The sequence below is a fragment of the Crocodylus porosus genome, unplaced genomic scaffold (genome assembly GCF_001723895.1).
Source record: "Crocodylus porosus isolate Cpor-Errol unplaced genomic scaffold, CroPor_comp1, whole genome shotgun sequence".
In the NCBI taxonomy this organism is placed as follows: domain Eukaryota; kingdom Metazoa; phylum Chordata; order Crocodylia; family Crocodylidae; genus Crocodylus; species Crocodylus porosus.
In genome coordinates, this window is record NW_017728886.1 from 57,827,247 (window position 1) to 57,848,934 (window position 21,688).

Here is a 21,688-nt window from a genome sequence, read left to right on the forward strand (position 1 = left end):
GGCAGGACAGGGCAGGCTGCAGCTGTGGGCTGGACCTGGGTTGTGTTCAGGGTGGGCAGCAGCAGTGCTGGGAGGGGAGGTTATGGGGGGGCTGTAACCACCCCATATTTTGCCATAGTCCCTCTCCTAGCACTGCTGCTGCGCAGCCCAAGCGCAGCCCTCGCCCAACCGCCTCCTGCTCCCACATGCTGGGAAGAGCCCGGCACAGCCCCAGCCCCAGGTTGTAGCTGCATTCCCCCCCACCTCCCCAGTGCAGATCCAGGGGCACACGTCCCCCCCTCCCCGTATCCTCTCAGGGTGTGTGTGTACAGCAGCAGGAGCCATTCCCACCCCTACGATCCCCAGACAAACTGTGCCCCATCCCACCCCAGCTGGGCAGCGCCTGCCCCAGCCCCTGCTCTGCTCCCTTCCTCATCGTGGGGGGGTGTTGATCTGCCCCCACATACCCCTTCCCTTCCCCCTCCCCTTCCATCACAAGAGACTTACCAGCTGCACGCAGCTCTCCAAGCTGCCAAGCTGTGCTCCTCACTGCCTGCGTGCTGTGCTGCGGCTGCGCATATGTATGGGCATTTATTGGCCAAATTATCTGCCACATCAGGCTGATTTCTGATGCAGTCAGTTTTCTTCAGATCTGTGCTGCTCTGATATTGGACCAATGTATTGATGCACCTCTACCCCTTAGACGTAGTCTGTGGACCACAAGTTAAAAAACATCGGAATAGAGCCTTGTATCATTGCTCAGGTTTATTGTATCACTGATCCTTTTCTGGCTCCCTTGATATCGCTCCACTTGGGTGTTACCCTTCAGAAATTACTTGACTTATGGTGGAAGTCCATGACTTTTTCCTCCAGACACGGAGTATAGGCTGCATTTCCTCCCCTTGAGATCACTTCAGCTGGTGATTTAGCCAGCTTTTACAAGGGCTTTTTGCTTTAGTACATATAATAAAACAATACAGAATCTGCTTTCATGCTAAGCTTATCAGGTATCAACCCTCCCCTGAGTGAGATGAACTGTGGCAGAGTCTATGAGATATTCTAGAGCAGTGCTTTTTAACCTGTGGTCCTGCTGACCCCTGGGGGTCTGCAAAAGGTGGCTGTAAAGATGGCAGCCCCACCTGAATGGGAAGTACCACTGGTGCTGCTGCTGCTGCTCCCCTGGCAGCCAGAGGCTGCTTGAATGCCAGCAGCGAGCACCCCAGTGCCAGCAGGCAGAGTGCAGCTGGACAGCCCCACTTCAGCCTGCCACTGCTGCTGCTTTATGTGGGACACTGCAGTGTTGCAGCTCCTTGACTCCTCTGCTCGCCTGACAGTATCAGTCTACAAACTGGAACAGGTGTGTGTGTGTGAGAATTTCCAGTCGGAAAACTGGCAGTCTTGAGGCACTCACGGAAAGGTTAGGTTCTACAAAACTCACGGGAGGCCACCAGTAAGTCTGGTGGGGTATAAGGGATATCTTCTAGCTTAGTCCGTGTCCCAACTTCTTCACAACACATCTAATGCATGTGAATGTGTGAGGTTTTTATGTGGCAATGTGGAGGAATCCCTGGGTGAATGGTTGCTTGTGTATGCAGGGGACTGTACCTGATGACTTTCATCAAGAAGCTTCAACTCTGGATTTCTTGAGTAAGAAAAAACAACTTCGATGTATTCAAAACCCTTGACAGCTTTTTGGCTGGAAGCGAGCGGACTCTGGACAATGATGTGAAAAGCAAAATCAAGGAACACTTGCTGGTGCTCAAATCTCAGTTTCGCCAGTGCTTTCCTGAAATGGGCAGTTAGAATGAGTGGATACATAACCCCTTTGTAGCAGACTGTAACTTGAGGCCTTGTCTAACAGCTAGAGAAGAGCAAGTACTTGAGTTATACTGTGTTGGGGGGCCTGAAACTTGAATTCAGGCAGGAACCTCTTGCCTATTTCTGGTTAAAAATAAAAAAGGAGTATCCTGATATGACAGATAAAGCCATTAAAGTCTCGATGCTGTTCACCACCATGTACTTACGTGAAAGTGGGTTTTTTGCCTTAGTATCAGTGAAAATGATTTCTTTGCATTGGTCTTCCACCCTGTTGGACAAGACGAAAGCATCCCAGGATGGGAGATGGGCCCATAATTGATGCAGATCAAGTGAGAGAACACCTCAAGAGGCTCAACATCCTTAAGTCTGCAGGCCCAGACAGAATGCACTCGAGACTCCTGAAGGAGCTGGTGGACATCATAGAGCACCCCGTTGCAAACGTATTTGAAAACTCATGGTGTTTGGGAGAGGTACCAGAGGACTGGAAAAGAGCCAACGTGGTCCCAATCTTCAAGAAAGAAAGGAAGAAAGATCCAGGGAATTACAGGTCAGTCAGTTTGATATCCATCCCTGGGAAAATCCTGGAGAAAATTATCAAGGGTTCCATCAGAAGCTGGCTAACAGAAGGCAACTGTCTGAGTGCCAGCCAACATGGCTTTGTTGCTGGAAGGTCTTGCCTGACCAACCTCATTTCCTTCTATGACCAGGTGATGCATTGCCTAGACAAGGGAGACAAGATTGATGTCAGATTTTAAGAAAACCTTTCATTTGGTCTCCCATGATGTCCTCATGGTTAAGCTGGAGAACCATCCCATGGTCCCATGGCTGGGGAACTGGCTCTGGGGTCGGACCCAAAGAGTATTAGTTGATGGGAGCAAATCAGCATGGTGCAAGATGACCAGTGGTGTCCCTCAGGGCTCAGTACTTGGGCCAGTACTCTTAAACTTCGATTTAGATTTGGGTGTCAAATGTGGATTGGCAAAGTTTGTGGATGACACTAAACTCTGGGGGAAGGCAGTCATGCTGGAGGACAGGCTGGAATTACAAGCTAACCTGGACAGGCTTGCAAGGTGGACGGACCAAAACCTGATGGCATTCAATGTAGAGAAGTGCAGGGTTCTTCACTTTGGGAGGGAAAACTAGCATCATACTTACAGTGCTATGCTTACTAGCACCACAGCCAAAAGAGACTTGGGGGTCTTGATTGACCACAAAATTAACATGAGCCGCCAATGCAATGCCATAGCTGGCAAAGCAAACCAAACTCTGGCATGCATCCATTGATGCATCTCAAGCGAAACCAGGGATATCATCCTCCCACTTTACTTGGCCTTAGTGAGGCAGCACCTGGAGTACTACATCCAGTTTTGGGCCCCCCCACTTAAGGAGGGACGTGGTTAAGCTCAAGAGAGTCCAAAGGATAGCTACCCACATGATCAAAGGTCAAGTGAGCAAGCCTTACGAGGAGAGGCTCAGGGGCATGGGGCTCTTTAGCCTGGTGAACAGAAAGCTTAGGGGGGACTTGGTGGCAGCCTATAAGTATACAAGGGGTGTGTACCAGGATCTGGGAGAACAGTTGTTTACCATGGCTCCCCAAGTGATAACAAGGTCTAATGGCCACAAACTTTTGGAAGGCTGATTTAGACTGGACAAAAGGAAAAACTTCTTTACAGTCTTGAGTGTCCAGGGTGTGGAACAGACTCTCCCCTGAGAGGTGGTGCAGACACCTATTCTGGACTAATTTAAAGGCATTTGGATGCTTATCTTGCTGGGATCACTTGACCCCAGTAGACTTCCTGCCTATGGCAGGGGGGCTGGACTCGGTGATCTTGTGAGGTCCCTTCCAGCCCCTAATGTCTGAAATCTATGAAAACGAAATACCAAAACGAATTGGATATTGAGGAAGATCTAAGGCTCAAACAGTCACCTGTCTTACTAAACGTTCACATGTTTTCTGCCAAGAAGTAAGCTCAACCATCTCATTAGACCTGATGACAAAATGGTAAGATCACAAAATTGCATTGTTGTTATTGATATTATTATTTTTAATACAACAGTTTGTCAGTAATTATCTACTTATGTTAGCTATGCCCACAGTAGATTTCCAGATGGGTCTTTGCCTCCATTCAAATTTTTTTAGGGTTTCATAAATGAAAGAGGTTGAAAACTACTGTTTTAGGGCTAATGTATCAACTGTATAATAAAGCGATATGTGTTGGCATGAGCTTGGTGGAAAGTACAGGAGTTTTCCTGCTATAGCTAAAGTTTCTGCAGCTGGTGACTTAATATAACTTCCTAAGCAGGTGAACAAGCCTGGAGAATTCTCCTTGTATTCCCCACAAGAAAACTAGTTTTCCTGGTTTGTTATGGTCAAATAAGGTTGAAGGCAGGATAGATTCACACCTTTATAGACTGACTAAATCAGATACGTATAGTATGAGCTTTTGTAAACAGAGGGCTTACTTCCATCAGGTGGTGTGAATGGACTTCAGGAAGCAGAGCTGCTAAGTAGAAAGCAATGTTTAGCATATAGATGTTACTATAGCATTGAGAATTACATGCAGTGACCAGCCAGATGTATTGCAGCCAGGGTCTGAGGTAGATGACCGTAGGTGTAGCATGCATGCAGATTTGTTGTTTTTATTCTACAACCCATTTGTAATACTTTCTTGCCTAAAGCAACATAAAGCACCAAAGCTTTATGGTCATCAGTGGTAATGTTGTTATCTGTGCTGATGGAACAGACCTGGAAGCGTTCAAGTAAAATGAAAATGTGGGAACGTGAACAAGTTACCATGAGGCAAACCAGGTTTGGTTTTCCTGTACATCTGTTGCTCCATGGTAACTGCCCTTGCATACACGCTAATCCTTAATAAATGAAAGTTTCTTTCTGCTACGGGTTGGCTTTCATTTACTGTGGAGTGAATTAAATTACTGTGAAGAAGTTTTATACTTCGTCTTTTGTTTGCCTTGGGGTAAATGATCCGTGTGCCTGTGCCCTAAAATGTACTAGGCTGGTGGTGGTGAGTTGCAAGAGAAATTGCAGGCTAAGTCCTCAGTGTGGAGGGGAGAAGCTTTTGGAACTCCATCCCAAGGAAAATGATGGTTGGAGACCTGAAGGAGTCAGAGGTGGGGTTAATATCAGAACTGAGACGGTGTTTTTTTGGATGGGCCTTACACCTTTTTCCATGTTTGTTTCTGGATTATCGCTACAGTGTCATTTGATTAGATTAGCAGAGTAACTGGTAATTTTCTTTGTGAAAGTTCTTAATATGATTTATGTTCAAAATGTTAAAACTGTGTATTTTTGTTGTATGTAAACAAAGGTTCTTTGTAGCACAGTTTGTATATCTTTTTTCATGTGGCAATTGGAGAAGTGGTGGAAAGATTCTTACAACCCTGCTTCTGTCTTTTTTGTAATGCTTTTTATGACCTTCAGAGTCCCTTGAACGCTGAAGGTCTTTTTTTTTTTTTCTGTTGTAGACCAACCTGAACTGATGTGTCATCTTTAATAACACATATGAATGAACCAGTAGACACAGTTCTTATATAGCCCACAGTGGCTCCAAAGTCTCATCTGCAGCTGTAAAGTGCTAGTACTGTGCTTTAGCTCAGTGGCATCCAGTGTCAGTCTGGAATTTTTCCATTTTCTGTTTTTCTTTCTCTCTCTTTTTTGACTCTGTGATAATCAAATAATTCTTTGAGCGCTTGTCTGCACAGATTCCACTATTGGTGTACATGTTCCTACATTCGCTAAATGGGACTCCTTGAGTGGCAGTGCCCACTGCAGCTGTGTCTGTCCTGCGATATGTTAGCTGTGGGTGTCAGCAGTTCTGCCAGTTGCTATGTTCTTCCTCAGCACCTGTGTTATGAGACCAGAGCATCAAAAAGGTCTCTGCACTTCTGCAACAAAGCTCTCCTGTTTGTGGGACTCCTGTTTGACATGGGTAACCTGTAGGTTAACTTTTAGAGTGTGATTGCAGTTGTAGGTACAGTTGAGTGCATCTACAAATGCTCGTTTGTCTAATTCTTATCTTAATGCGCTGGACTATAAAGTTTTGGCTCACTAAGAAGCAAATATATATAAATAGAATTAGTGGGTCTTGCATCATTGGGGAAAATACAATGTCTGGACCTAGTCCTTTCAGATTAAATACAGCTGACTTCCACTTTTCCTCTCCCCTTAATTGTATTAAAGAAGTTGTGCTGCTTTAACTCCACTAGGTGGTAGGCTTTAAACATTCTTTGCATTGCTGTAATGGAGTGTAACTGCAACAAGAATTTTAGGTAGAAAGAGGTAGTTAGCTGTTTTAGTCTGAAATCAGACAGAAGATATTTAATAATAACTTGAATGATGTGACCATCTGTTATTAGGTGTCTTAAAGAACAGAAACTTCTTTTAGGGAACTGCTGACAGACTTGTCTAATGTTTGAAGATGGAAGTTGGAGGATTAAAAGTAATACTTCCAGGTGCTAACCAAGCATGGGTCTTGGAGAAGTCTGTTCTAGTTGCTTATGGTTGTGAGTTAGTATGCTTATGGCATGAAAGCTGAAGAAGTAAGAATTCATATATAGGAATTAAGAGGAGATTTTTCCTTGATGGGGAAAACTTACAGAATTCAGAACTTAAGTTCCAACTACTTTTTCAGGGTGACTAGTTCCATCGTATTTGTAAAGGGTTTGAGAATAATACTGAACATTGGCTGTTACAGTTGATAAAGCTCTTTTGTTTATAAATGTTGAGTAAGTGTGTGAAATCACTTTTTAGGTGAAATATCTATTTTTTTTTCTTTTTTATAGTCAACTCGGCAGTAGTTTCCCCATCACTTTGCCAATTTCCATTCCCACATATCTGGTTTTGCTGTGTAAACTGTTTAAGACTATGTGAAAAAAGGTCTAGACCAGGTACAGTATTTTAGGTAATCATATCTTTCGAAGGGCTGTAATAAATTTGCAATAGACTTACTGGTTAGTTAAGGAAAGCATATATTTATTTCAATATTTGAAAATATCTAGTTTAAAAAAGAATATTTTGCACTTATATGACTTATTATTGTTAAAGTGTGCAATACAACCAGATGAATTCAGCATGCAAAACCTTTGCAGTGTTGTGTATTTTAAAATTGTGGAATTAAATTATGACCTTCACCACAGCTAGAATTCTGCTAGTAGACCCTGATTTTTTAAAATGGCCATTATAACAATGTAGTTCTGCAAAATATGGATGCATACCATGAGGCTACTTCAGTCATTGTAGGATTAAATGTATACTGACTTTGGATTTCCAAATTCTCAACAATCATGTTTTAATGCATCTTGTAATGCATTCAGCAAAGATGTGTCAAATACATTAATCTTACAAGTTAGGCTATAGCACAGGGGTGGGCAAAATATGGCCTGCTGGCTGGATCCGGCCTGCTAACTGATTGTAACTGGTTTGTGGGTGGGAGGCCACTGACTCATGGGCTCCAGGTGCAGCCTCCATGGTGGGCAGGGTGCCACGTGGTGGGCGGGACTGCTTCTGGCCAGTGTTGATGCGGTGGCATCAGCTGTGGACACAGGCAGATGCCCCAATCCCCATCCAGAACCTGCTGTACACATCTACTATTGAGACTGGTTTTTACCCAGGTCTACTTCTTCTGTGTCAGGTGGGTGGCATAAGCTGTGGACAGGACTGGCAGGTTTTGGGTGGGGATTGGGATTGTGATGTGCTACAGCTCCGGGGAGGGAGAGGGACAAGATTAGAGTGTGCTACAGTTCTAAGGAGGGGGAGGGATGGGGATTGGGATATGCTTCAGTTCTGGGTTGGGGAGGGAGAGAATATCAGGGCAGTCTGCATTAGGGCTGTGCGAAACTTCAGTTGCAGACTCAATTCGGAGGAGATTCAGCAGCCGAATCTGAATCCAAATCAAATCGGAAGACCCATTAAAAAGTCTAAATTGAATCCGAATTCTCTGAATCAATTTGGAGAGATTCAAGATTTGGATTGGTTGGGATGAGGCAGGCACAGCCAGGCAGCTGCAGGCTCACCTGTGGCTCCTCCAGCTGTGCCTGCCTCTCCTCAGGTGGGGGGAGCCATGGGAGAAGTCCCCATAGCTGTCCAGCGTCCTGGCACTTTAAAAAGCCCTGCAAATAGCAGGGTCTGTGGGGGCTCTGGGGCCTCCTGGCAGAGTCTCCCTGCGCCCCAATTGCCTCTACTCCCCTAGCCCCACCCCTGATGGCCCCTGCCCAGCCCCATCTGTCCAGGAATTAACTGCCCCTGCCCCGCACTCGCCAGTTGTGACAGGCTCTGGGGCTGCATGGCAGAGCCACCGCATACAGCTCCTGCTCCCCAATCTCCACCCCCCTGCCCAGCCCCAGCATCCTGGCAATTAAAAAAAACAAACCCCTGCATTCACCAGCTGAAGCAGCAGTGATCAGGGCTTCTGGGGGCTTGTGGCAGAGCCCCCCTGTGGAGTGGGGGGGGCACTGGATAGGCCTCTCCCCCCCCACCTGGCACCTGCATGGCAGCTGTCCCATGGCATGGGTACAGTGTGGCTCAGTAGGGTGCCGTGTGCTATCTAGGAGCTGGGGTGGCTCTAGCAGTCACCCAGAGCCTAGCACTGCTCAGCCCCAGTAGCCCCAGCTTCCAGACAGTGTGTGGCATGGGGCAGCTGTCAGTGGGGGGGGGCGGGTGACCACCAGTGCCCCGCGCTGTGCAGGGAGGGCTCTGTCATGAGCCTCCAGAGGCCCTGATCACTGCTGCTGCAGCCAGTGAGTGCGGGGCTTTTTATTTATTTTTTTAAACTGCCAGGACGCTGGCACCAGGCAGGGCAGCCATCGGGTGGGGCTGGGAGAGAGTGGGGCTCTGCTGCGTAGCCGCAAAAGCCCTTGCTACAGTCAGTGAGTGTGTTTTGTTTTGTTTTGTTTTTTAAAGTGCCATGAGGCTGGGGCCAGGCAGGGCAGCCATGGGGGCTTTTCCTGTGGCACCCCTGCCCAGGGAAAGGCAGGCACAGCCTGAGGAGCCACGGGAGCACCTGCAGCTGCTCAGCTGTGTCTGCCTCTCTCTGGCCGATCTGAATTAGCGCTGAATCTCCGATTTCTGATTTGGCTGAATCGAATGGGGACATTGATTTGAATCACCGAATTGAATTGCTGTCCTCTGAGTCGGCCAAGTCCGAATTGAATACTTCCCTATTCACATAGGCCTAGTCTACATCTCCATGAAGTGGAGGAGAGAGATGTGGCTCTCAAGAGGACAAAAACAATGAAGTCGCTGTCCAGCTAAAATAATTCCCCAGTTAGGCTCCGGAGTGGCGAGAGACGGGTGGGTGAAAGCCCGCTGCGCCCCCGCTCTCCCAAAGCCTCCCAGAGACCCCCCAGTAGCCGTAGAGCCCCCCGCTAACCCCAGCACAGCTGGAGGCAAACGGGGCCTGTGGTGGGAGGGGGTTAACCCCTCACTGAGTGGGAGGAGGCGCCTGAGTGGAGCCGGGCCGGGTCAAGCCCCGCCCAGGCCCCTACTTTGTCCAGCTCCCCAGGGAGCCATACGGCTGGAGCCGCACGAACAGGCACACTTGCCTGCTGGCGCATGAGTTAGCACGGAGTTAGCACGGAGTTAGCACGGAGTTAGCACGGAGTTAGCACGGAGTTAGCACGGAGTTAGCACGGAGTTAGCGCAGGAGGGTGTGCGGGAGGGCCTGAGAACTCTGCCTGTGAACCCCCCAGGGTAGACAGTCCCAGCTGTAGCCAACCTACCAGAGGCATGACACGGATGGGCACGCGTCGCACCCTGAGGGTCCCCTAGGGCTCTGTGGCCCCCCCTCGGGCACCTCAGAAATGGCCACCCAGATAGAGCCCGTGGTTCCGGGCTCCACGCAGACGGAGCCTCTGGCTCTCGGCTGTGGGGGCTGCCTGTCCCTATTTCATGCTCTGGCGGCCGGGAGCATGGCTACCTCCCTGTGTGGGGTCTGCTCTCTTTTGGGGTCTCTGGCGTGCCAGCTGGAGGAGCTCCAGGCCACAGTCCAGAGACTGCGTGCCATCAGGGACTGTGAGCAGGAGATTGACTCTTACTGCCAGGCCCTTCTTCCCTGGGAGCTGGAGGGGAGAGCACCGTCTCCCTCTATGACTAAGGAGGACTCCGGGACCTCCCACTCTGTCCAGTCAGGGGCATGGACCAAGGCGGTCAAGGGCCCTAAGGCCTGCTGCACTAAGGCCCCTGCCCCGCCAGAGCTTAGCAACAGGTACGCACCTCTTGCAGCTCCAGCAGAGCCTGCTGAGTTGCTAGCTCCCACAGGCAACATGGGCTCAACTGCAGCTACCGCTCCCGCTTTCCCCAAGACAAAACATAAGGTGTTTGTTGTGGGAGACTCCATCCTGAGGGGGACTGAGGGGGGCAATCTGCCACTCCGACCCCTTAGCCCAGGAAGTCTGCGGCTTCCCGGGAGCCTGCATCCAGGACATTGTGGAGAAGATCCTGCAGCTCCTCCAGCCCACAGACCACTATCCTATGCTCCTTATTCATGTGGGCACCAATGACACGGCTTGGAGCACTCCTAGCCGGGTCATGAGGCGCTACAGGGATTTGGGAGCGGGGCTAAATGGTCTGGGGGCACAAGTGGTGTTCTTATCGATCCTCCCAGTCTCGGGCTATGGGCTGAGGAGGGAGAGGAGGATCCATGTAGCCAACCATCGGGAAGGCTTTGGCTTCCATGACCACAGCCTGCTCTTTGGCGAGAGAGGCAGCGAGCTGCTGGGAAGAGATGGCCTCTACCTCTCTCCCCTGGAGAGGAGGCTCTTTTCAGCCAGACTGGCTGACCTGCTCCTCTGGGCTTTAAACTAAGCCCCTTGTGGGGAGGGGGGACTACCGCCATTGCGGTAAGCAACCCTTGTAAAGCCAGTGGGCCAAGGCACTTAAGGGAACCCACCCTTGCCCCAGTTCTGGCACGCACACGCATACACTCCCCTCGTGAATAGAGATAATAAAAAAACCCACTTCATTGCATCCATTTCCGCATCAGAATTAGGTAGTAGAGCTGCATGTAGTGACTAGAAAGAAATATAAGGGTATTGCTCAGGCATACAGGGATGAAGTTAGGGAGGCCAAAGCACAATTGGAGTTGTGGCTAGCAAGGGAGATGAAGGGTAGCAAGAAGAGTTTCTACAAGTATGTCAGCAGCAAGAGGAAGGCCAGGTAAAGTGTGGGTCCCTGACTGAATAGAGGAGGAAACCTAGTGATGGATGATGCGGAAGAGGCTGAAGTGCTCAGTGTCTTTTTCACTTCAGTCTTCACAGGCAAGTTCAGCTCCCAGATTACTGCACCGTGCAGCATAGTTTAGGGAGGAGGTGAGCAGCCAACAGTGACAAAAGAACAGGCTAGGGACTGTTCAGAAAAGTTGGATATGTACAAACCCATGGGGCCAGATGTGATGCCCATGAGGGTGCTGAGGGACTTGACTGATGTGGTTTACAGAGCCTCTGGCCCTCATTTTTGAAAACTTGTGGTGGTCAGGAGAAGTCCCAGATGATTGGAAAAGGGCAAACATTGTGCAAATCTTTAAGAAAGGGAAGATGGAGGATCCAGGGAACTATGGGCTTGTCAGCTTCACTTCTGCCCCTGGAAAAATAAGGGAGCAGGTTCTTAAGGAACCCGTTTCTAAGCACTTGGAGGAGAAGGTGATTAGGAAGAGTCAGCTGGAGGGTATGGCTAAGATTCACATACATCTAGTCAGATTGGAGGATTGGACCAAAAGAAATCACATGTGGTTCGATAAATAGAAGTTCCAAGTCCTGCACTTAAGATGGAACAGGCTGGGCAATCCCCACAATCCCATGCGCAAGTACAGGCTGGGGACCAACTAGCTAAGTTCCAGTTCTGCAGAAAAGGACCTGGGGGTTACATTATACAATAAGCTAAATATCAGCCAACAGTGTGCCCTTGTTGCAAAGAAGGCTAGTGGCATACTGGGCTGCATTAGTAAAAGCGCTGCCAGCAGACTGAGGGAAGTGATTCTTTCCCTCTATCCGGCACTATTGAGGCCATATCTAGAGCACTGTCCAGTTTTGGAGCTAGACTGTTGTCAGTGGTGGTAGATGACAGAACAAGGAGCAATGGTCTCAAGTTGCAGCAAGGAAAGTTTAGGTTAGATATTAGAAACAGCTTTCTCTGTAGGAGGGTAGTAAAACACTGGAACAGGTTACTCAGAGAGATTGTGGAGTCTTCATCCTTGGAGGTTTTTAAGACCTGGCTAGACAAAACCTTACTTGGGATGATAAAGTTAGGGATGGTCTGACTTTGAGCAGGAGGTTGGACTAGATGGCTTCCTGGGTCCCTTCCACCCTAATTTTCTATGATTGTATGTAGTAGTAAGTAATGAATTGACAGATGCTGTTATCAAGGAGTGTATGTAGCGAATCTCCTTCCTCTAAAGTCTTTTCATTTCCTGAAAACTGTAGGTGACATGTTTTTGACCTCTGAGCTAGGAAGAAATGTCGAAAGGCAAGTATTTTATGGAAAATGAATGGAAGAGAAAATCTAACTGCACTCAGACCTTGCATCCTGGTTGAGACTTCTCATTAGGGTGGTCTTCCTATGTTGCTGAACATTTGTTTCATGTGCTCCAATACTGTTACCCCATACCCATAAGGGAGGAAGCTCAGGCTTCTCTTCTGATCTGTCTTTTCCTAGCCCTCAATGGAATGAAGCAGGAGGTATTTAACTGTTGACTGCACAGCTCCCTTTAGCCTCTGGATATCTGCTGCTAATTTACACCCTTGTTTAATGTAGTGGCTTGTCCTAAGAGAGAGGCCTACTGCAAGATCATGCTTCTGTCCTGGGTTCTGTCTGGCCTGTCAGCAGCTTGGAGGAGCTTCTAAGTAGCTTTTGCAAGAAACTATACCTACTCGTAGCATTCTTTGTTTCTGTTGTGCCCGCAGTTGGAGGTCTCCCCAGGTGACCTGTGTCATTATTAGTTGTGGGCAGAATCCACTCCTTGTGTGTCTGAATTGTCCCATGCCCTTCTGCTTCTCTGACTGCAGTTGCTTTGTGTGATGCAGGTGTCTTGGAATCCTTGTGTCTTGAAATTTTCCCTATTGTAGCTTGAAGCCATTGCTTCTAGTCCTGTCCCTTGTGGCCAGAGAGAAAAGTCCATACCCTTCCTCTCTCTAATTTCTATAAGGCATTAAATACTTCAGACTTTTCTGTGTCATCCATAAGTAGGTTGCCTTTTGCATTGTAAGTGACCTTTGATTTCTTTGGTATTCATCTTTTCTTTGACATACTTCTTTGGTAGTTGCATCTCTAATTCATGCCTGGATCTTCCTAATTTTCTCCCTTCATACCCATGCAGTATTATTCTAACCTTCTCTAGGATTATTACCAAGTTTCCACTTTTTGTAGGATTTCTTTTTTGAGTTTCAGCTCACTGAAGAGATTGTAATCTAGCCAGGCTGGTCTCCTGGTGGGACAGAAGAATGGGAAGTGCATTGGGGTAGCTTACCAGTCTGACCTAAGTGAAGATTCTATCCTGATCCCAAATTTTCCTCTTCACTTGAAGTCAGACATCAGTTGAGTAATGTAAGTCAGCTACCTTGTTGACATATTTTGCTTCCCACAGTGAAAGGGAATTATTTTCAGCATTTGGGCAGTTCTTTAGGAAGAAATCCAAGATGTATCTCTGTCTTTCTATCTCTCTTTCTCTGTCTTTCGTATGCTCTGCCATATCCACATGATTTTTTTTATTGACGGGGAAGAGGAGAGTGGAAAAGAAAACTACTTACCAGTAATTACCTTTATTATAGTCCCTTTTTTATTTTTCTTTTCTCCAGCCTGTTTTTATTTATTGATTGATTTGCTTGGATGATTTGACTGAAAAGGCAGGAGCCTGTGTATGCTTTCATGATTCAAAGCCTTTTCTGCCACTAGAATTTTTGATAAACACAGTACAACCAGTTTCAAAAGGAAAGGAGCTGATCTGCAATCCTTACTAGTAGGTTGGTTTCATTTGTCACCTGAATAAATTGCGGGATTAGATTTCCCCCCCCCAGTGAAAAATAAATCAATGGTTCAGTACACAAATTTAACTTTATTTTTATACTTCATGTCTTTCAACTGTTTATAGTGCAGTGTTTTCCAAGCTCTTTTACACTCTTTGCTTGTGTACTGTTTCTTTGTTTACTCTTTACAGAGACTGTCTACTTCTCTGGAGGCAATGTATGGTGAAGTTAGTGAAGCAGATGACTCCAAGGAGGTATTTCAGCAATTCTTTGAGTGGAAGCATTTTAAACTGGAGGAATTCAGTCGTGTCAGAAGCAGTACCGACGCTTCATTGCAAATTCTTGCAGGATGGTTCAATGGCATCAAAAAGGTAGAATAGACATTTTAACTATTGTCACATACTTTGAAAAGACAAAGAAATTCTGTATCTGTACTGTAACTTGGTATTGGTGCCTGATAAATTGGTGTTTTGAGAGGGCTGTATGTAACTTTCTGCAGTTGTATGTTTTAAGAATGCAACTAGGTGGCAGTGCTTCAATGGAAAGAGGAGTGTTCTCTGTGAAGAATAAAGATCTCCCTCTTATGCCCATACTTAATACAGCCAGTTGGCACAAATTCTGAATGTGTGCATTCAGGTGAGAGGACATATTTTGTGCTACACTTAATTTTTCTCCTCATATAATTTAATGTGAGCAAATTATAGGGAAAGTGTAATTTTCTAATGTATCAAATATAGTCTGTGTTCATACATTTTCAGTGTTTCAAATGGAATTATGTCTTTCAGACCTGTCAGGTTGTTGGTGATTAGGGTTGGTGCTGGCAGCTTTGATTATCTCTGGGATCCCACAGACTTGTTTCAGGTGTTCTTGATTCTACTAGTCTGTGTAAAACTCATTGTGACCCCAGATCTGATGAAGCATTAATTTGCTGGAGTCTCAGCTACTTCACAGCTAGTTGGTTTCTAATTAGGCAAGCTTCCATTCATTTTATGAAATTAGATTTTTCTCTTAGCTATGGACTGATCGCCAGCTTCTGTCTTGAGTAAGCATTTGGAAAATGGGTGTGAGAAGACAAACAGTCGCACACATAATATGCTTTTTTCCACCCCCAACTCTGAAAACGATAAATCAGACTTTGACCACTGAAATGGTTGTGAAAGAGGGACAGCCAGAGACTGTACTGGAAGACACAAAAGATGCAAATATACTGGAAGGTGGAACCTGAAAGCTTGTTATCTGTGACAAAAGACAGCACTCCTCAGAACATGTGGATGTTCAGCTGGAGAAGTTTTTGAAGCCCTGACACTGTAGGAGAAGGAACCCACTCCAATGGTAGGAGAGTCCAAACCATGCTCCTCTAGCAGTTGTGGGGAGGATCGACACCACTGCTACCAAGAGGAAGTGATGTGTGAGGGTGGTTAGCAACTTCCTCCTGTGGGGCACAGAGGCATTCATCTGCTGGCCTGATCTGTTGACTTGGAAAGTGTGTTGCCTGCCAGAAGCCTGCAGCAGTGGTGTCACAGAAAGGTTTCTGAGACCCATCTGGCTCTGTGGCTGCTATTCCATGCTGCTCATCCATGTGGGTACTAATGATACTGCGCAGAGTGACTAAGTAGATCAGAAGTGACTACATGGATCTAGGTGCAAAGGTTAACAGGATGGGGCCCAGGTAGTGTACCCATGAATCTTTCCAGTGAAGGGTAAAGGTCTGGCCAGGAGCAGACATTTTAAAGTGTGACTACATAGTTGATGTAACCTGTGGGATACAGGAAGAAGGGGGACCTGCCTGGTGCCACTGTCCCTGGATGATCTGGATGTGGAGGGAGTCCCTGGGCCACCCCTGTCATATTCTGGCTAGGGGTTGTGGGGCAGACATGCAGGGTGCCAGGCTTGGCTAAGGTGGTGGTGGGCAGTCCTTTCTCCTTGCTTGACCCTCCCTTCCCCCATCCATCTCCTGAGTTTCTCCTGCCAGCCCAGGGACTCCCAAGTGCTGAGCTTGACCAGGAATGGCAGCAATATGCAGAGCCCTGCTTTTTGCCAGCCTTCTCGTTCCGGGGCTCTAGCTGCAGGAAGTGGCTGTGTGGAGTGCTGGGCTCAGTTGGGGACTGGCTGTGGTGGGTGGTTCCCTGCTTCTCCTACTCCCACCATATCTCCCACTGGCTCTGGGTCTCCAGCTGCAGGGAGCAGCTGTGTGGGGAACTGGGGTTGGCAGTGGTAGCAGCAGACAGGTCCCTGTTCCATGCCTAGCCCTCCTGGTTTCTCCTGCTGGCCTAAGGACTTCAGCTGCAGAGATTAATACCTTGAGTGTACCTTGATTTTAGCAAGACTTTTGATGTGGTCTCTGAGACATTTTCGCAGGCAAGCTAAGGAAGTATGGACTGGATGAATGGATTGTAAGGTGAATAGAAAACTGGATAGAGTATCGGGCTCAGAGAGTAGTAATCAATGGCTCAATGTCAAGTTTGCAGCTGGTATCAAGTGGAGTGCCCCAGGGGTCGGTCTTGGGGCCAATTTTGTTCAACGTCTTCATCAACAACCTGCAAAATGGAAAAGAGTGCACCCTCAGCAAATTTGCAGGTGACACCAAGCTGGGGGAAGGGTAGAGCTAGGATTCAGAGTGACCTAAACAAATTGGAGGATTGGGCCAAAAAGAATCTCATAAGGTTCAACAAAGACAAGTGCCAAGTCCTGCACTTAGGATGAACAATCCTATGCACTGGTACAGGCTGGGGGCTGGCTGGCTGGCTGGGCAGGAGCCCTGCAGAAAAGGACCTGGGAATTAGAGTGGACAATATGCTGAATATGAGCCAGCAGTGTGCCCTAGTTGCCAAGAAGGCTAACAGCATACTGGGCTGCATTGATAGGTGTGTTGCCAACAGGTCAAGGGAAGTGAGTATTCCTCTCTATTTAATACTGGTGAGGCCACATGTGGAGTACTATGGTCCCCCCCACTACAGAAAGGATGTGGACAAATTGGAGGGAGTTCAGTAGAGGGCAACAAAAATGGTGAGGGGGCTGTGGGACATGACTTCTGAGGGAACTGTGCTTATTTAGTCTGAAGAAGAGGAGACTGAGAGGGGACAATAGCAGCCTTCAACTACCTGAAGCGGGGTTTGAAAGAGGATGGAGCTAGACTGTTCTCAGTGGTGGCAGGTGACAGAACATGGAGCAATGGTCTCAAGTTGCAGCAAGGGAAGTTTAGGTCAGATTTTAGGAAGAGTTTTTTTTCATTGATTCATAGGGCTGGAAGGGACCTTGAAGATCATTCCCAGGGGCAGGAAGTCGGCTAGGATCAAAGGATCCCAGCAAGATAAACATCCAAACTTTTCTTAAAAGAGTCCAAAGTAGGTCTCTGCACCACTTCTGGAGGGAGTCTATTCCAGGCTTTGGGGGTTCAGACAGTAAAGAAGTTTTTCCTTATGTCCAGCCTAAAACATTCATGGAGGAGTTTATGACCATTGATCCTTGCTATCCCTTGGAGCGCTCTTGTGGACAGGTGTTCCCCCAGATCCTAATGTACATATCTTACATACTTACAGGCAGCCACCAGGTCCCCCCTGAGCCTGTGCTTTTCCAAGCTGAAGAGTGCCGTGGCTCTCAGCCTTATCATAAGGCCTAATCTCTTGCCCTCTGATCATGCTCGTGGCTCTCTTCTGGACTCTCCCAAGCTTCTCGACAACCTTCTTGAATTGTGGAACCCAGAATTGGATGCAGTACTCCAGCTGCGGCCTTACCAAGGCCAAGTATTGCAGGAGGATATCCTGGGATTTTCTTGAGAAGCATCTATGGATGCAAGCCAGAGTTTTGTTTGCGTTACCAGCTGTGACATCACATTGGTGGCTCATGTTCATCTTGTGGTCAGTCATGACCCCCAAGTCACTTTCAGCAGTGGTGCCAGCAAGCGTAGCACTGCCGAGCCTCTAAGTATGCTGCAGGCTTTTTTCCCCCCGAGGTGGAGTACCTTACATTTATCTTATTGAACGTCATCAGGTTTGTATCCGCCCACTTACTAAGCTTATCCAAGTCAGCCTGGATCACTAGTCTGTCCTCAGGTGTGGACGCCATGCCCCAAAGTGTAGCGTCATTGGCGAACTTGGCCAGTGCATTTCTGACACCAGTGTCCACATTGTTGATAAATATCTTGAAGAGAACTGGTACAAGGACAGAGCCTTGGGGGACACCACTGGTCACAGAGCACTGTGATTTTTCTCACTAGGCGGGTAGTAAAACACTGGAATGGGTTACCCAGAGAGGTGGTGGAAGCTCCATCCTTGGAGGTTTTCAAAACCTGGGTAGACATCTTTGGCTGGGATGATGTAGTCAGTGATGGTCCTACTCTGAGCAGGGGGGTGGACTAAATGACCTCCTGAGACCCCTTCCAAACTTAACTTTCTATGATTCTATAACTTGGGGAGTTGAGCTCAGTTGAGGTTATTGGTGCTGGTTGCGGGTTGTTCCCCACTTCATGTGCCTATCTGCCTGGCCCTTTTCATCCCTCCTGCCCTGCTGTCCCTGGTTAGACTGTTCCTTATTTTGGGAGAAGTCTGTGCTGCTTATTGAGTACTTCCTGCTCACAGTGAACGGAACAACTAGTTACCAACACTTTTTCTGTGAACTTAAATGTCAGGAAGTGCAGTTCGGAATACATGTGTATACCTTCAGAGTTGCATTTGGAATGCTCTCCAAAGAGGAATGTTTCACAACAGAAGCTGTTATATTTATTTTAGGTGTGGACAAGCTGGGAATGATGCAAGAGTAGCAAAATGGTTCTAATTTTTAACCCTGGAAAAAAACAGTTGAAGGTGGAATGGTTATGTTACACTTCCAGTGTTCGCATCTCACCTGCAACTAAAAATTAAGCTGTAAAAGCTGCTGCCTGTTTAAAAGGGTTCTCAATGTGAATGTGTGTGTCTATACTCTGAGTAGTCCTTTATAATGTTGCTGTCTAGCACAATGGTTCTCATCTTTCTTGGACTCAAGGCATCTCCACAACTTTTCAAAGTTTAGTGGCACCCTATTAAAAAACAAAGCCAAAAAATCTAATATAAATATATTACAAATATCATAACATGGACTTGAGCATTATATTGTTAATTAAATGTTGTTAATTGATTAGATCAGGAGGGTCAGACTTGCCTCCTGCCCTAGGCCAGATCCAAAATGCAGGGCCTGTGCGGTGGATCCAGTCCTTGGCATGGAGTGGTTCTGTTGACGGAGGCAGCATCAGCTCCTGTTTGGTGCATGAGGTAGCTCCAGCTTCCTCCCAGTGGTAGTTGGTAGTTGGCGCATGTGGTGGCAGCTCTAGTACCTGCCACATTCCCCATCCTAGAGCTGGACCCACTGCTGCTGACATGCTTTGGCCAGCATGAGGTGGCAGTGAAGCTGGGGGCTACAGAACTGGGAGCATGACAGTGGTGATGGGCCTAGTAGCTGGAGGGCTTTTAGGGCTATGCCAGCCCTTGCTTGGCCTTTTGCCATGGATTGTCATGTCCATTGGGACTCAAAGGCTGCAGCAGGTCACTCTCTCTAAGCCATGCCCCCCAGTTTCCTGTTGCCTGTCAGTAGCCTGGTGGGCCAGATACAGTGGCTCTGCAGGTTGGCTGTGGTCCATGGGCCCTATATATGACACCCCTGTATTAGATCATTATAGTTACATTATATTCATTCCACAGCCAGGTGGAACTGTGCTGTACACCTCCTACAGAACCACATCAGGAAGTGGCTGTGACAGGAGCATGTTCTTTCATCATAGCCCTTCCCAGTCTGATCCTGCATAGCATCTCCTGGAAACAGATCCATGTAGGCCAGGTGGGACTGTCCCATGTGCCCTTATACAGGCAGATGTTTCAGCTCCAGCTCTTCCCTGTTTGGCTTTAATGTGCTTCCTGGTAACAGAGGCACAGGGGGTTGTTCCACCTTACAGCAGTGGCAGTTTGGAGATAAATTGCCTGCTGCTACCAGGTAGAACTGCCTGACGTGCCCCATGTGCCTCCCTTGTTTTCTGGAGGCATGTCGGAGCTGTACTAAGAAGCTGCAGCAGAAAGGCATTCCTGCCTGTATTACATTTCTGCAGGCAGGTGCATTGTTTCTGCTGCTGCTCCTCTTTTTTTTCAGGACGTATATTGGAGCCAAACCAGGAAGAGCTTCAGGAAAAATTAAATGCCTGCTTACATAATGCAGGAAGCTGCACCTTTCTGCTGCAGCTGTTTCTCAGTTTGACTTTGTGCCTCCTGAAAACAGGCACGTGGCACAATTTCATCATGCAGTGGCATTGTGACATCTGTGGCAGGTTCTGACAGCACCCTGGTTAAGAACCACTGTGCTAGAAACGTGGAGCTTGGAAGTCTCCAGCTCTTGTGTACAAGTTTAGTTTCTTTCCACCAGTTATTATGAAACCTGGATTCCAGAATATATTTGTACAAAACCTATTATTTATTTTCATGAAAGTACTCTCTGCTTTGTCCAGCTAAGCAGCAAGATTAACGATGGATTAAAGGATGTTGATAAACGCTTCTGGATTTTACTTAAAATATTTTGCATAAACGGATATGGTTTGAGCATTTCAGAAACAGAGCCTTAAATCACTTCCCCAAATTGTTTGCTTGAGGTTTAATCAGAGAGCAAATTTAGAAAGTTTCCTAGAAATCTAGCAAGCTAATATGCTGGAGAAGACATTACATTCCCATAATGACAGTAGGTGAGAACAGCTGAGCTAAACAGTTTCAACATGCTGTACTTTGTAACTGAAGAGGCTCTGATTACTGTCTCTGTTTCTAGAATGAATGGTGTTAGTAATAAAATATACCAGCTACCCATGTGGCCATTTCACTTAGGCAGTAAATAGCAACAGGGAATGCTTTCCTGGGGTATTGGCGCCAATACTCTTGTTGATACTCAACTGAGGAGTGAGTGTTTGCAGTTGCCATATTTTTACACATATTACAACAATTAGAATATATAATAGCCTTAAAAATAATTTCTACACTGCTGTGCCATGCAAAATAAATTTCTAGATCCCATTTGTATATGTGAGGATATTGTTGCTTAATTTAATTTTATTGTTGCTTTATCTTTTTGGTTTTTTCCTGTAGGGTGAGAAGCAAGCCAGCAGTTGTTAAAGCATACTTAAATGTTTTCAGCAGATTCCTCAGTAATGAAACCTTTTAAGGTGTTTGTAGAGAGAGAGATGGGGAGGGAAGGCATGGGTTTGCCAAAGGCAACCCTTTAATTTTTTCTAGAAAGTTTAAAAAAAAAAAACAACAACCAACCAAAAAACCTCCTGAAAACCAAAATGGAAGTTACTGTTGCATGAAAAACTGTAGGGTTTTTGCCCTCCCAGAGTTTTGGTGTGGATACTTTCTATTGTGTTGTACAGGCAGAGGAACAGTAAATCCTTTCAGCATCAGGCTCAACAAAAGATGATCCTTTAGGCATCAGGCTCAAAAAAAGATGAAGGCAAAATTCAGTTGATTTCCCCCCCCATGCTGAATCACAGTCTTATGTTCTCTTGGAATTGTTTTTGACTGGTTTGAAACTTTTAATTGATACAAATGTTGCATTTGACTCTAATGGCTTGATTTAGAGAGATACTTAGTTTCTGCCAAAGCCACGCTTTAATAGGAATTAGGGCCACACAAAGCTTTGGTTGCTGATTTGGTGGAGATTCAGCTCGATTCGGTGGCTGAACCTCTGAATCCAAATTGAATCAGGAGACCCTTTAATCTCTCTGAATTAAATTGGAACCCTCTGAATCTATTTGGAGAAATTCGATGATTCAGACATAGACACAGCTTTAAATGTTTTTTTCTACATAGCTCAAGGTACCAGGGGGCTCTTGAATGCTGAGATGTTCGAGTGGATGGAGCGTCCCATGGAAGTGTTGCGGGGGGCTCCTGCTCCCCCGCTGCCGCACTTGACCACT

At 46.8% G+C, this 21,688-nt stretch overlaps 1 protein-coding gene across 5 annotated transcripts in view; it reads left to right on the forward strand.

Moving 5' to 3' along the window:
• Positions 1-21,688, forward strand: part of STK31 (serine/threonine kinase 31) — an 81,376-nt gene that overhangs the window by 30,817 nt on the left and 28,871 nt on the right. For 4 of the 5 annotated variants that reach the window (XM_019534668.1, XM_019534686.1, XM_019534676.1 and 1 more), the window contains exon 11: positions 13,959-14,138. The exons of the other annotated variant lie outside the window; for it this stretch is intronic. In XM_019534668.1, the coding sequence (XP_019390213.1) occupies positions 13,959-14,138 (180 nt within the window). The remainder of the gene's footprint in view (positions 1-13,958; positions 14,139-21,688) is intronic. 5 annotated transcript variants of the gene reach the window in all.